General features: G+C 45.2%; 1 protein-coding gene across 1 annotated transcript in view; it reads left to right on the top strand.

Moving 5' to 3' along the window:
- Positions 1–16134, top strand: part of LOC142817908 (uncharacterized) — a 37698-nt gene that overhangs the window by 6875 nt on the left and 14689 nt on the right. Inside the window, exons 3-5 of the mRNA XM_075895860.1 lie at positions 5243–5338; positions 6770–6902; positions 9796–10049. Of these exons, the coding sequence (XP_075751975.1) occupies positions 5243–5338; positions 6770–6902; positions 9796–10049 (483 nt within the window). The remainder of the gene's footprint in view (positions 1–5242; positions 5339–6769; positions 6903–9795; positions 10050–16134) is intronic.

The raw sequence follows: 16134 nt of genomic DNA, 5'->3' as shown, positions 1-16134 counted from the left end.
TGCAGAATAGGGCAATATCAGGCCTTCGGATTCGTCCTGTCGGCGTCAAGTCGTAGCAGCCTTCGGTCATTCACTCGGCGTAATAGCGCTTGACATGCGCTTTGAAGGGCTTGTTAAGCGACACATGTAGAGGCTGCAACATTGACGTTATTCCACCGAGTATAACAACTAAGTCGGTGCCCTTGCATGAAAGGCGGTCCTTCACTTCCTCAGTTGTATGGCCGCGGAACGAGTCAAGAACGAGCATGGACCTCTTTGCGAGCATCGCACCGGGCCTCTTCTCCCATACCGTCTTGATCCAGTCTACGAACAAGTCACTGTTCATCCACGCGTTTTTGTGTGCGCGCACCACCACATCGGCAGGCAAATGAACCTTTGGTAGAGTTTTCCTTTTCAAGATGACAAAAGGTCGCAGTTGCCTGCCGTCAGCGAGGGCACAAAGCAAGACTGTGATGCGCAGTTTCGTGTTCCCGCCGGTAAGCACGCTCACCGAACTGCTGCCCGTCTTCTCAATCGTTGTCCAATGGCATTTCAACATAAACAGGAGTTTCATCCGCATTGCCGATTTGCGAGAAAATGTAATTGTGTTGCTTTCGCAGGCCAATTACATATCTCTGGTACTTGAGCAGCTTCTCCACATAAAAAGCCGGCAAGCGTTGACATATTGTAGTCCGCCGTCTGATTGAGAGCCCTTGCCGCTTCATAAAGCGGTGCAGCCATCCGCGGCTCGCACGGAACTCATGAGGTAGGTCTAGCTTCCTCGGAAGTCGCTGCGCTTCCACTTGGGCCATCTCGGTCGATACGGCGTGACCCCTGCTTCTCACATCTTCGATGAACTTTACTAGCTCCGCCTCGAGCTCAGGGTAGGCACCGGTCTTGGGGCCACAAAATGACCTACGGTCGTGGTGCGCGGCTTGTAGTCTCTCTTTCTTCTTTCTCCGCAGTCGCACGCAGGACTCATCCACATCGTGCCGTCTTCCCGCTTCGCGATTTCTGTATTCTTCGGCGACGACGATGATATTAAGCTTTTGCTGTGCCGTGAAGGCCTGCCGCCGTACGTTACTCATGGTGACAGAACAGATAGACTTAGGCTTGGTGAACGGGTCGAGATGTGGAGAACTAGCGGTATCAGCGAGGTAAAGAGTGCTCAACTCGGCGACAACTTGACAGCACTACCCCTTCTAGTACACTGTAACAGCCCCCTGGAAACAACAGAACCGAAATGCATGCCTGCTACCGCGTCAAAAAGTAGTACATTAATTTACTGATAATATCTCTATAGGCACTATATCTCGTTTGCCTTGCTGAAATAAATACTGCTTTATTTATTATGGAACTTACTTTATTATGGAACTTTCTTAGACAGCACCACCTTTTCGGCAAGCCCTTTCTAAAAGTAAACATGGCGTCCGGGACGTAGGGACATGTGGAGGGTTACTGAGCGGCCGCGAACGTCCAAAAAATATACTTGTGGTGTGACAGTGATATTTTACACTGAACACTCGAATTGTCTCTCCCTAAATGTTTTTCTAAACACTTCAACGATGCAAGCAAGCAAAACCAAAATCGGCCGCAAGCTGCCGTGCTACTTGCGGAGCAACACGAATTTGCGGAAACCGCTCCGTAGCCTTCGCTACACTGTTAAGGGGCTTCACAGCACAACAGGCATTGCTGTGAAGCAGCACTATAGGAAAAAACCCCGCATATTATCCGCACCTACACTTTGCCACTGAAATTTTTGGGTTTTTGGTGCGGGTTATACGCGCAAAAATACGGCATGCATACCAAGTGATCGAACGATGCGCACATCTCAATCTTGAAATTTGATGTCAGGGCTCCTTTAGGTGAATGTGTCTGTGTTGGAAAACTTGTATCCAGCGATTTTAATTTATGGGAGACTTTCGGTTTGTTGTGAACCAGACTACAATCAAATTAAATAAGCAGAAATTTAGCCTTGCTAATGGAAAAGTCACTTGCTCATTGGTAGCGAAGCTCAAGTGGGTGGGAACGTATCAAGTGATTGCCCACCGCTGGTTTAATGCAAATTCTGAGTAGGTTATGGTCTTTTTGTGTGATACTTAGCTGATACAGTAAAAGCTCGTTAATTCGAACTTCGCGGGGATGCCCAATGAGTTCGAATTAAACCGAATTCGAACTAACGAAATTCACTGAAAAAACAGCAAGAATTGAGATCGGTTTGTTTGAAGATGAGACAAAATATTTATTTGCGAAAGTAATCTGTGATAACTTTCTGCTTCCTTTCTTTGAAAGTGATTGCCATCGCTTTGTTTTCCAATGCGCGAACGTGGCGGAAGGCATCCTCTTCATCTTCCTCGAAGCTGAAGAAGAGGCGCGCGACACGCATAGCCTCCATTACCTCCGAAGCTGTCGGACGCGTCGGCGCCTCATCCTCCTCGTCCTCACCCACGTCGACGACGAGTGCTTCCTCGCCAGTCACCTGGGCGATGATATCGTCGTCGGTGATAGTGCCACAGACCACTGCACTGCGATCTGCATCGACGTAGTCGCCGAAGTTCACGTCCCCCAGCGCATCCCGCAGTCCGGCAGGAATGACGTCGGCCTCACGCTCATCGAGCTCGCCCGCTGTGCCCTCAATGGCCACACAAAAGCCACTGTGGCGGAAGCAATTGGCAACAGTTGTTGCCGTGACCTGATCCCAGGCCCGCACCAACATATGCATGGCCGAGAGCAGCGTCACGTCGTAGCCTTTTGTACCGGCGGCGCACAACACCAAACGCTCCAACATGTGGCGCCTGTAAAAGCATTTCAAGTTCTTAATGACCCCTTGGTCCATTGGTTGCAAGGCTGCCGTTGTGTTCGGCGGCAGAAACGAGAGCTTGATCGCCTTCAAGTCCACATCAACCACGTGCGCTGAGCAGTTATCGACTACCAAGAGCACGCTTCTGTGAGCTAATTCAAACTTGCGGTCAAGCTTTATCAGCCACTGTTTGAATATTTCCCGCGTCATCCATGCCTTGCTGTTGGCTGTATACTCTGCCGGTAGTGTGCGGATGTTCTTGAAGCAACGAGGCTTCAGGGCCTTCCCTATGATCAGCAGCGGTAGTTTTTCTGTACCATCCATGTTTGCTGCGACCAAGACAGTAACGCGCTCTTTGCTTCTCTTCCCGCCAGCACAGGTGTCGCCTTTGTACGTCAACGTTTTACTTGGCAGCAGCTTATAAAATAATGCCGTTTCATCGGCATTAAATATATCGCGGGGCGAGTACTCTTGAAGCAGTTCTTGCAAAGCACCGCTTTGCCACTTTGCGCATGTCTCGCTGTTGACTTCTTTGCCTTCACCAGACACAGTGCGGAACACAATCTCGTGTCTCTCTCGGAAACGATGAAGCCAGCCCTCCGAAGCTTTAAAATCATCTATGTTGAGGCGAAGCGCGAAGTTTGCTGCTTTCGCCATAACGATAGGGCCGCTCAGTGGGATGTTTTGGCTCCTCGTTTCCTTGATCCACGTGAGCACTGCGCGCTCCAATTCGGGGTGCTTCGCTGAGCGAAGCCTCTTGCGACTGCCGGTGAACGCATCAGTTGCGTAGGCCTCCTCAATCGCTCTCTTATTCTTGATATATGTTGAAAGAGTGCTTTTTGGGATTCCATGCTTCCTTGCGATTTCAAGCTTGCTTGTTTTCCCACAGTCCACTTCACAAAGGATTTCTACCTTTTCCTTGAGCGTTTTGGCGCTCTGTCCTCTTCCGCGAGAAGTCATGTACACTAAGTGCGGTATGCTAGGTCCAGCAGTCGAAGGCAACACCGTCACAAAACCCACGGCACTGAACAACTTCGTAGCGTTGACGCACACGAGGCCTAGCGACTGAATGTGTGGCACACAAAGCACACGGGGAGGCGTCCAACACGACCACCACACGATGCGAAGAGCGCGCGCAGTCGCCCACAGAACACCCACGCGTAGCCTGTCGCAGTCGTGCAATGACGCCACGTGGCCACGTATCCAGGCACTAGATTGGATTGGATTGATTTGCGCTCAGCCCTTGCGCCATCTATCGTAGAGCCGTAAAAGCTTGCGGCGGAAGCATAAAAATACTACCACGCAGCGGCGCGCAGTTCGAATTATCAATAGAGGAGCCGATGCGCGCATGAACTAACGAGTTGGTTAACTCATAGACGCCTATACATTGTGGCCGGACCATGACCATCAGTTCGAGTTAACCCGAAAGTTCGAATTAATGAGGTGCGAATTAACGAGCTTTCACGTATATCACTCTAAATAGTTCATTGCAATTAGCGGGGGATCTCTTTTGTGATCAACACTTCTAGTGAGCAACATTCACACCTCGACAGCTGGGATAAATGGAAGACGATTGGATGTGATTGTCACAGAGCAGCAGCCCTAACTACGCAGCAGGTCATTTGGATTTTTAATTTTTTTGACAATCGACAAAGGATGTTGTAAGATCATCGAACTCTTTCTTCTCAGTTCAAAGTATGTTAGGAAAACTGTGATTTCCTAATTGTTTTGCCAATAGCTGCATACATACAAGGTTCGGTTCTAGACAAACTTTACAGGATCAAGGTAGGGTACCTTTCTGATCACAAAGTATCTTCAAACACATTAAAAAATTTAAATGTCTGACATCCACTAACAAGGAACAAAAATCTTCACTCTTTGGATTACACCTTTACAAAAATGTCAAAAGAGGGGTGTGACTCTCCTTAGCCTGTACTACAAATCACTTGAAATGGACATAGTTATAAAAAAAGTTGGATATTTTTATTATTTTTAAAAAGACGGTTCTCCAAAGTTGATATACCTGATCAATCACTATAACAGCTGTTTTTTTTTTATGATGCTAGGTTGCTAAAATTCAGAGGTAATCTATCTCTGCAATTTTCATCAATATTGGTAAAGCAGTTCAATTGTTGACTTCAGCTCTGCAGAGCCCGTTAATTATATACTCAAACCTTATTACAACAATGTGTCATGCTACACAAAGAGTAAGTTTGTGATATATGAAAATTTGTTATAAAGGTGCATTCCTTACTCTTTATATTGCAAGATTACTCTTAATTTAATTCATTATAACTGATAGTTCATAATGCCAGTGTTCGAGGTTTGAGTGTAGTTGACCTCTATCGACTTTCCATTGGTGACAGAGCCATATTGCTAAGCCTTTAAGGCAGTATTTATTCAAGACTATCCATAACTGGGTATGAAACGAGACTTCTGTGTGGTTTTCATCCCTCCATCCAGATGACAGCTCTTCAGAGCTCGATTCTCCGGTAAGCGCTACGATCGACGTCAAGAAAATAGTAGCCTTCCCGATCCCCGACACGCCAGCACATTACAGTGAGTACTCCGTAAGGACCTGGTAGTGTCAGTTTTTCATGTGCTGTTGTTTCTGGCTGTTCCAAATCAAGGCGTGAGCACGGCCAGGCGATTAAATTTATTTGTGGGACACAAAGTTCTTGATAATAAAAAAAGCCACAAGAAATAAGGGCGAGGTGCAAGTGTTAGTCTCGATAAGGCCAGTACTTGAGAGAGCGATAAAACTGTCCTGTGCGATCAAGACATCCTTCAAAACAGTACCGCTCTGATGTCTCCTGTGTAACTCCGCCAAAAAATAGTTTTGGACTGGAAACATGAAGTTGACTAACTCCTCGGTTCGACTTGTGTGGTTTTACTCTGGCACAACCATACGAGCAACGAGGTGTGTATAATTTTTCATATTATGGCGTTTCACAGGCAAAGCCATAAAGGTTAAAGACATTTTACTGCTTTTATTCACGTCGCTATAGTTATCTCTCATGGAAATAAATGTATAGGCATGCATCATGTGCAGGTCTGTTGTTAGTTTTCTGCCATGTCTGCGGATAACCTCAGTAATGTTCAACACTCTTGCAAAAGGATATAAAACTGTGATTGGCTCTGAACCTTTCGAACGAGGTTTTTAATTTGGGTACAAGAGTACTAACAAAGGAGAGAGCCACTGTGAAGGGAATTCAGATTACCTACACCGCATTTTCTTCCACCACATCATGTTCCTACATCATGAAGTCAGTACGCCTCCTCCCTCCTAATTGAGCTGTTTTCACGTCTGGTTTTTCCTCCACACCCTCAAACTCCTGCGATATCCTATGAATTTGGAATTAATTTAATGCACATTATTTCGAATGACAAAAAATGCAGGTACAATGAGCACTACAGGTGGTGCTAGCAGGGGGCACGGTGGGGCTGTAGCTTTTCCAGTGGTGCAGCTGTTACCCAGTCTCGGGTTCTTGTGGCGAAAGCTATTGACCCAAGGGCATTATGACTTAGACTGTTTCAGTAGGTTCATTCCTAGCAGACAGTGTTGCTTCGCTTTAGCAGCAGTTAGCAACCTTGATTGTAAGAGCGCAGTTGAAAGCACTGTTGTGCTCACACCTTTTCGGCGGGCGTAGCAAGTGGCTAGTAGCAAGTGGCTAGTATACCCTTTTACATGCTGTGCTCCTGCCATTTATGTACTTCATGTTGAGATGACACACTACAAAAATTTCTTTTTGCCCTGGTGCAGCCGTATTCCCTTAAACTATTGCTTTGTGGAAATAAAACACTCGTTTCAAAACAAGTTCACTGCTAAGTCTTAATTCTTATAACGCCATAATTTGTTGTCACCGCATTCATTGCTTCAGCCTTGCGGTGAAACTGTTTTCTTATTGGCGGGTTTTTATTAGAGGTGTTGTATATATGCAAGAAAAATAAAGCAGTTATTTAACTAGGTCATACTATATCCACTTGCAGCTGGCACACCCGAACCAAGTGACAGCCCTGAGCTGTTCACACTTCCCGTCAATGTGACCATGAGGCAGAGGCGTGCAACGAGGAATGTGTCTCCTCTTGTTCTACCGGAATTCTTGCCAGAACACCTTACGGAGTATGTTTGAAATCTTTGTTTTCGCATCCAATGGTGTGTGTGTATATATATGTATATGTATATATATATATATGTGCATGTGTTTGTTGTATGAATATTGCATGCATTAGTAAGTTTTAGTTGGTTAGGGAAGTTTTTTCTGTGACAGCCGAGAAAATGACAAGTTGCGAAATGTGTGTACAATGCCTTTGCATGCTACGAAGTATTTCGAGAACTTGAGGGGATTTGAGAGTGCAGTTGCAAACATTCTAAAAATCCAAATGGTTAGCACGCGTACACACACACACACACACACACACACACACACACACACACACACTTTGTTCAACATTTGGGAGAAGAGGTGTAGTTAAGACATTATTCTGTAAAGATAAACTGCTTTATTGTGGCTGGGACAAGACGTCTGAGCATAAGTGGACAGGATGAACACAGATCGATTTGGAAAGCAAAGGAAGACAATTACCTGTTTGTAGCAGGAAGCCACAAGGAAATCCTTGTGTCCATATGCTTCGAGTTGTCGATGAATTCGCTCTCACGGTGCCAATTGCTAGCTTCCTGGAAGAGCGACCGCCCCGTAAAGGCGTTGGTCCTGAGTGCGAATATCGCACCAGGATGAATTTTTTGGGAACTAAGAAGCTTTTCTTTCTGACAAATCCTTGCGGATTTCCTTATAGCTTCATGCTGCAAATGGGTGATTGTCTTTTTCTCCTTTTTTAATCCCTCCGCCACCTTGCGGGTTTCCGCAGAACTCATCTGTAACAGACTGATTTATTGAAATCACACCAACTTGCCTCCTGTAACAGTGCACGAGCTCAATAAGTCATGACCTCGTGCTGACAGAATGCTCCGTGAAGGCCCCCTGTGTACTTTAAAATCAGCAGGTGTTAAGTGTACAAATAGCTCCTTAGAAATAGGACTCAAATGACTATGTGCCTGCCACTCTCTCTGCTGGCTTTCTAGAAAATGATAAGGTGGCGAGCGATGATGCGGCGGGGACGTTCGACGGTGTACATGAAAGGGATCGCATGTGCACGAGAGAGATCCAGTGCGAGATTAGCCTTTCCTCGATGAGATTCAGCCTCGGCAATTATTGCGGTTTTGGCGAGAAGCAGAATCTGTTTGTTACTCTGAAAGCCGGCACGTTGCCGAGCATGTGATCTCTTGCACGTCCCGCGCAATTCAAACTCGGCGTGATTGTCGGCGCTGGGAAATGCTTTTTTGAACACTCGGACTGGGTGTTCAGTTCGTGCTTTGTCTCATTGCAAGGAACCATCGATGCGAGACAGATTGTTCTTGAATCGAAGTCTCTTGCGTACGCGGCCACTGTGTCCAGAAGTGCGCTCGATAAAGTCTCGTTCTTAACTGCAGTCAGCACCGATGTTGAGGTGCTGTGGCCCATGTTAACATGCTCGGTGTGCCTGCATTTCTTGGACAATGGCCTGCATCTCCTTTGTCTGAAACAAGCATGTCACAATCTGCGCATGTTTGCACAGGTCTTTGTTATACAGACGATGAGCCCGATGACAAAGGCTTTCTTTGTGCGATTTCGGGGAAGTGCCCTGCAGACTTGCGCTTTTTTCGCGTACAATGGCATTAGAGCACTGAAGTTCACGTAGGGAGAGTGTCTGCTGCGCATGGTGGCGGGAACCATTGAATAAGTGAGTGCATGCGCCATCTGCCGCCGCGCCCGTGCAGCAGCTGTTTTGCTTGGCACACTTGCCTCGTCTTGAGAGCTTCGCTTGGTGGTGACGTCTAAGTGTCGGGCTAAGGAGCTTCGTGCCTAAAAATGATCAAGCTCTTTCTTTGCATAAAACACTCCACTCTTCCCTGCAGAATGGCAGTGCTGTGTGGCCGAACGACCTTTGTGTGGCAGACCGGGTTATGTATTAAGCGTTTGATAGAGCATTCCAGTGCACTAGGAGGTGAGTGGGAAGCACCTGCTGTTTAATTGTAGTATATGTGCCAAGAAGTAGAAGCCAGTTTTAATGTGATAACTTCAGAGAGCTCGTTTTGTAGAAATCAGGGCATCGGACTCATTTGTTGCGAGCAAAAAATCACTTTATTCGTGACCAAAAGAATAAGATGCAGATAAAATAAATATTTCAGGGTCCAAGTGGCGAGCGATGTTGTCTGCATGGCAAGCAAGTGTTCTACCACAGTCACAATATTTGTCAGAACAGCCTCTGAAAAAAAAAAGCACTATATCAGTGTCATGTAGTGGAAAGAGCTTACGCTTCATATATTGCGTGCCAGAAGCATACAGTCTTGCCAGGCATCAAAATATGTGAATTTAGCAAAATGTGGGTGCTCTAAAAGGCCACCCATTTTAAGGTCCTCGGACATATTTAACCATAATCGGCAGCAGAACCATCAACAAAGTGAACAGCTGGGTAGGTTCGCATGTTGCCCTACAGACACGTAGGGGGCCCTCCGCTGATTCGCAAAGTAAATATGGCCTAGAGGCACTTAACAACGGGGCTTGTAACAGGCATTCATCGATGCTTTGAAACGACCAATGTGACGCACACAGCCATTTATTAGGTAAAGGGAAGGAGGTCTCCAATTTCTCGTTACAATTCGCCGTCGCTCCACCTAAACCATTCTGACACTCTGGGTCGGACATATTCTGTGTTCAGAAGACTACTTAAAAGGAGTTGCCTGTCTGCTGTGCTTGCTGTTCTCCTTCTCGATCGATCTGTGTAAGTACACTAGCAAATAGTTATGTTTCATCTCGTTTTACATAACAGTATTGTGGTTCGCTGGCGTAAAACCACTAGTAATAACTGAATCGTGGCAGAAATTCATCCTTATTTGTGGTGTGGTGTCCATTGGTATGCAAGAGTCTTCTTCAAGTTTCAGTTTGCAGTCCACACTTTCGTTTTTCTCGTTGCAGGAGATTAGAACAGGAGCCTGGAGATGACAAAGGTGCTGAATCGGACGACAAAGATGACTCATCAGACGAGTCTGACTATGGCGAGGACACGGGGGGCGCCACAGAAATCCCCAGTGCTCGAGCACCGACGGTGCCACTTTTCCCGAGCCCGGACTTGGCAGCCTACAGGCGTATCATCCACGAGGAGATGTCCAGGTGTTACGGTCCACACATAGTGTCACCAGTCTCAACAGCCGATTCTCCGGCAAGCACAGGTGAGCATACTAGTAATTATGGACTGTGATGGACACTGTGCAACAGTTTAACCTCCACTATAACGGAATTGTCTGTATAACAAACTACAGAAGGCTTTCAGTAAACGGGAAATCTGTTGAATGGAACTGCTGCTTATTAAATGAAACTGCCTTTGGTATCATTGGTCTCGTACTTGAGTTCTACACGCTTGTTTGTCGCTCGGTAAATGGAACTCTTGTTAAACGGAATATCCTGGTACCTTTAGGTCTGTTTGACAAGCTTCCTGCAACATGTTGCCCATATGAAAAACTGTGTTTTCGAGTAGTGGATTTTGCAGGCCTTGCTGCCAGAGGAATACATAGAACAGTCTTTTTTTTTTTTTTCAGCTGCACAATAGCAAGCATACGCACAACTGAAAAGGAAAGCATGTGCGCATTTTGCAATAAAAGTTTAACTCTGTGAGGGTCAAATTTTTGTGACATGACCTCCAAAAAATGCTTATTTTTTTAATTCCTGAACTAAATTTTTGGAGCAATACATTTTTGCAGACTAGATGGTTCATACTTGAAAAATTGAATTGCTGCACAAACTTGAAGAAAAAACAAGAGAGACAGGAAAGAGCGCAGACTACCAACTGTTTATTGTCGTTTTTGGAAGCCAATATATACGCATGCTATGCTGCGCTTCCATGATGTGCACAAAACCAAAGGCGCCGCAAACAGAGTCGACCGAAAACAAATCAAATCAAAATTGACTGCCACCACAATGACAAAAGTGAAAAATGGCAAAATACAAAAGTGATGCCCACCACAATCTAAACTGCGTAATCCCAAGGTGTGCGCTCATCTTTTTTTATTTATCTTTTATTATTTATTGCACCAAGCATCAACAAAGGCATTAAAAAATGAAAACGCACTCAAGACATTTTTGTTTAAAAACCCTAAAAATAGCGCTTAGCACCAAATAAAACAGTATATTAACATTTTTATATTCACTCCAAGCAGCCCTAATTGAGAAACACGAAGAAGCAGTACGCCGAGCGAGTCAAAAACTATACTAACATAAAACCTTACAAAACATTACGTAGCGTCACATGGGAAATAAAACATGAACACTAATGAACAAAACAAAAGAAGAGGAATGGAAGAGAACACAATGCAAGGCGTTAGCGACATCATTATACATGACTATGTAGGAAGACCATTTCCCTGTCTGAAAGTGAAATTGAAGGCACGCTAATGCACTTGTCATTATATTGCCTGATAAAGTACGCTTCTATTATCTCTCTTTCGGTCTTATCACGTGCCTTAGCCATGACTGACGCATTCTCGAACCGGGGGGTGCAACCGCATTTCCTACAGTGGAAATCTAAATGACCTCCATTTTTTCCTTTTACGGCCAGACTGTGCTCACGCAAGCGTTCGTTGAGGCAACGCCCCGTCTGCCCTATGTACACCCTCCCACATGACAAAGGGATCAGATATACAACAGCAAATACACACGTAATGAACACGTTCGCATGCTTTTTTGTGCATTTTGCCTTCTTCTGTTTAGTCATCAACGAGCAGATCTGACGTAACTTTGTAGGCGCTGAAAACAGTACATCCACACCATACCTATTAGCCACCTTTTTTACATTATGGGAAACAGTATGTAAGTAAGGCATAACATGAATAGGCCTCCTCTCCCTTCCTGCGACGTTTGGACCCATGCCCCTGTATTTTTTAAGAAGGCTTTCACAAGCGCTAGCTAAAAACTGTGCTGGGTATCCAGCCGCACCCAGACGAGCTACCTGATTCTCGAAGCTTTCAAACATCAGATGAGGGCAAGACTTGTCGAGGGCTTCCGCACAAGCTGACAACACAATGCCCCTCTTAATCTACTTCGAGTGCGCGCTATCAAAAGGCAATAGGCCTTTCTTCGATCGCGGATTGTATTTGAAGCAGATGTGCTCCTTGGCAAACTTCAGCCGTAGGTCCAAAAACTGGATCTCATTTTCAACCGGCATTTCGTGCGTGAACTTCAGGCCACTGGAGTGTCTGTTGAAAACCTCAAGGACACCTTTCACAACACTTTGAACCCGTTCACATGGGACCTTCCCAAGCACGATAAGGTAGTCGTCCACATACCTGAAGGTGCGAACGACATCCAAATGGGACAGATCATCCTTCAGGCGTTGGTCGAAGGCTGCCAAGAATATGTCACTGAGAACAGGTGCGACTGCTGATCCAATACAAATTCCCGCTTTTTGGACGTGGGTACCCTCCTGGTGGCCGATTGCAGTGGACTCTAGGTAGAATCTTAAAAGTTCCAAAAAGTTACTCACGAAGATACCATGCTAGTTTTGGAAATTGACTTCACCGAATTCTTCGATTGCACTCCTGACAGCATCAAAAAGCGCGCCATGTGGAATTGAGTAAAAAAGATCTTCTACATCAATAGAAAAAGCTGTGGATGCCACTGGTAAGCTTTCCTTCAAAGTAGAAACGATTTCCAAAGAACTTCGCACTAAGAAAGGGTCACCGCTGTTAAGAGAACCAAGTATGCCTTGTAGGTACCGTGACACTACCCTTTGCCAGCTGCCCTTCTCGGACACAATGAGGCGAAGCGGGTAGTCACACTTGTGCGTCTTGCAGGTGAAAAATGACTGTAGCGTCACATTGCTTGTTTTTACCACTTCTCTACAGAGCGCATCAAGGTTCATTTCTTTCAACAGTTTTTGTATCATGGTCTTCCGTTTCTTTGGACAGCAATGCACCTCTTTGAAGTTTTTGCACACTGCATCTAGTGCCTTGTCCTCGTACATCCGTTCAGGAAGAACCACGAATCCTCCCTCTTTGTCTGAGGTTAGAACCATCAAATTCCTTTCTTTGAGTGCCTTGACGACGCACACTTTAATAGCGTAAGTGAAGTGAGTAAAAGTGCGTAAAAAAATCCTTATGGTCGTGCATCTATAAAAAAAAGAACAAGTGATAAAGGTAAAATAATTATTCGTCTTAATGGCAACAAGAGAGAGTTAGCTTTTCAGAGTCGCCAAAACAGGAAACGCAACCAGGGCGGCATTGTTTGTTTAATGTAGCGCCTCATAAAAACAGATGTAATTGCACCCCGGGGAGCAATAAGGGAGAAAGTAACAAGCGGTCACTCTTTAAGAGATTATACACCACACAGCCATCAGTTTTGCGGGTGCAAGAAGCGAAAAGCACCCGAACGATGAAACCATACCAGCTGCACTGCTAGAGGCACGCTCGGATGCGCAAGCAAAAGCCAATGCAATGCTATACACTTACGGCGTAAACCTTGAAAGATTAAATGTATAAGTTGCAGAACTTGCTACTTTCCTCACTAGCCATCAAGACAGCTCTTAGTCATGAAACCTTAGTTCGGAGGCCCTAGTGGAAAACGGTAGAAGCCAGTGTGCTGTGTGATGTCGGTGCGTGTTAAGAAACATCATATGGTCAAAATTTTTGGAGCCCTTTACAGCGACATGTCTCGTAACCATATCGTGGTTTTGGGACGTAAAACTACAGGTATACTTTATTGCTGGCCCCAGTGACGTTGAAGCATCTTTGGTGTTCCTGCTCCCAAGCTCGTGTGATTTGCTCACAAGTTCTCGTGATATTTTGTATGCTACTGTCAGTGATCCTGTTTATAAGGAGGCATTCGCCAGACAGGTACCAAGGGCCAACGAACCGGCCCCTTCTACATGCACTACAAAAGCACAGACAATTTAGGGTAGGCCCTTTTTGGGCAGCAACGAATGATGGTTGTTGTCCAAAGACATTCAGAGCAGAGAGTTCCTAAAGCAAAATATCTCTGTTAAGGCTGCAAGCATCACACGAACCTGCACACTCAGTTATCAAAAACAGCTACTCATAACTCTCAGTGTAACTCAGATGGTGTTTAATACAACGGAAACAAACTGATCGCACTACATATGCAATCTCCTGCATTGAAAAACACTGTTTTGACCATTTGCATAATGTATCCAGCCCACTATTCTTGAGACGTATCTCGATTGTTTCTCTTTCACGAAACATTCTCACAAACTCCAGTGCTGATAGTCGTTGTTCCCTTCCGCTATCGGCCTGTTGGCGACACTTCTCAATTTTTCACTATTTTCTCAGCGTCATCATTCTATTCTTTCAGATCGATTGACCACCCTACCAGAATCGCTTGATCAACATAACTTCATTGGTGTCGCTATCCTGCTCACCTACTCCCTCCGCCACCGCCTGCTTTTATCCTCTCGCTTCTGGATTTGCAAATACACTCAAACCTGGATACAATGAATTATCGGTTATAGCGAAGTAAATGAAGGATATTCTTGCAATAGAAATAGTGCTAAATATGTACCTTTATAACGAATTTTTGGTTATAACTAACTTGTTTTTATGTAAGATGCCTCTTTGTTATAATGAGGTTGGAGTGTATTATCCGTGATTTGTCTGTGGGTAGCACAGCCAAAGCGAAAAAAAGGGCAAGATTTTACAACAGAAAGTGTTACAAAATCACAACAAGGGTAGCGTGCGCCGCTACCGCTGGTGTCCATAACCACTATTGTGCTGAAGAAGGAAAAACACTCTGTAAATTAAAAGACAAGGGCATAGTAGAATTCGAGCCAGGGTACCCTGCCTGCCAGCCCAGTATTCTACCACAGAGCCACGCTGCTTGGAACTTTGTTGCTAACTAGCTTTAGGCAGGCTTGATGTCGGGAAAGGAATGGCGTTAATATGAATAGTAAAGTGCTTCAGAACCAGGCGTCGCACAATGTGAATTGCGTAACGAGTGAGATGTCGGTTGCTCCAACATATTACTCAAGCTTCAGGCATAATTCTTCATCATCCTCAGTCACAGCATCAGAAAATTGCACAAAATTTTTTGCAAGTGCGTAGTGGGCACTACCCTTCTCGGATGAATGAGGAACATGGCATAGGAATCTTTGTTTTTTTTTTTTAATATACTGTCTTCATTTTACAACTTTTTTTTCCCCCTTTTTTTTTTGTTGTAAGCAATAGTGCAGTTATCGCCCATATGAGACTATATGTTCTCTTGGCCAATCCCCCAGAGTGGGTATGAGCCATGGATTCTAGGCTACAAATTCCTGACCAATTTTCCACAGTGGGTATGAGCCGAAAGAGAAACTGAACAAGAATGCAGACCTACTACACAAAATTTATAGAGTGGTGGTTATTCTGTGAGTGGGTTTTCAGCAGCTACTCAAAGATTGTTTATAAAAGGCTTTTAATGGCCACTCCTCCAGCTTTCGGTGTGACTGTGCTGCGCATTTCGCACAGGCCTGATGTTTTTTTTTTCCTCGCTGGTTTTATTTATTATCGCATAGCTCAGCTTTGTATCGGGCTTCCTTTCACGGTGCTTCGAGACTTGGCCTGGAGTTTGATCAGAGACTGCTTTTGGTCACCTGCCGTTACGAGGGGCAGAAAAGTCGTACTCACAGCATCGTTTGATCGTTATTTTTTTAATGTGTCACAATGAATCGATGAACCGTCAGCGCCTGGACTTCACTCGGCCGCCTGAAGTCAGCAATGTGTGCCTAATTGAGCACCCGTTTGCAAGTTTCCAGTAGACAGATCGCATAGTTTGGTCACGTATGGTGGAAGGTCTCGGCTGTGAAAAGCATCCAGACTCCTGCACATGAAAGCCTCATCCTTTGGGATGACTTGCGATGATTTGCCGCTCCAGCCATTACTGAACAGTGCTGCACCAGCCAATACAAAACTCCAAACTTGCGTCTTGCTGTGCAGTACTTGCTTCTTCGGCGCAGAGAATGGCAGCCTTCTTCAGCACTGTTGTGAACGAGTGCAGTTTTTTGAGGCAAGGATGGCACTCGTGATGGTCAAGCTCGACTGTTGGGAGCATCGGTAGCACACAACAGCTGAATGAAAACGTGCGAGAGCCAGTGGCGCTTCCGACAATTATTACCAGTACCCCTCAAACAAATGGCCACTGCCTTATAGTACAGTGGCTTTTCAATCAATGATTGCATTAATTACGACATCTGTGATCATCATTTATCAAGCTCATGGTGTCTGTATGAACTCAGTGGCATAAAATAAAACTTATTGAGACATTTTGAAAGAGCTG

Source organism: Rhipicephalus microplus, chromosome 5 (assembly GCF_043290135.1).
Source record: "Rhipicephalus microplus isolate Deutch F79 chromosome 5, USDA_Rmic, whole genome shotgun sequence".
NCBI lineage: Eukaryota > Metazoa > Arthropoda > Arachnida > Ixodida > Ixodidae > Rhipicephalus > Rhipicephalus microplus.
This window is presented reverse-complemented; position numbering and strand designations above follow the sequence as displayed.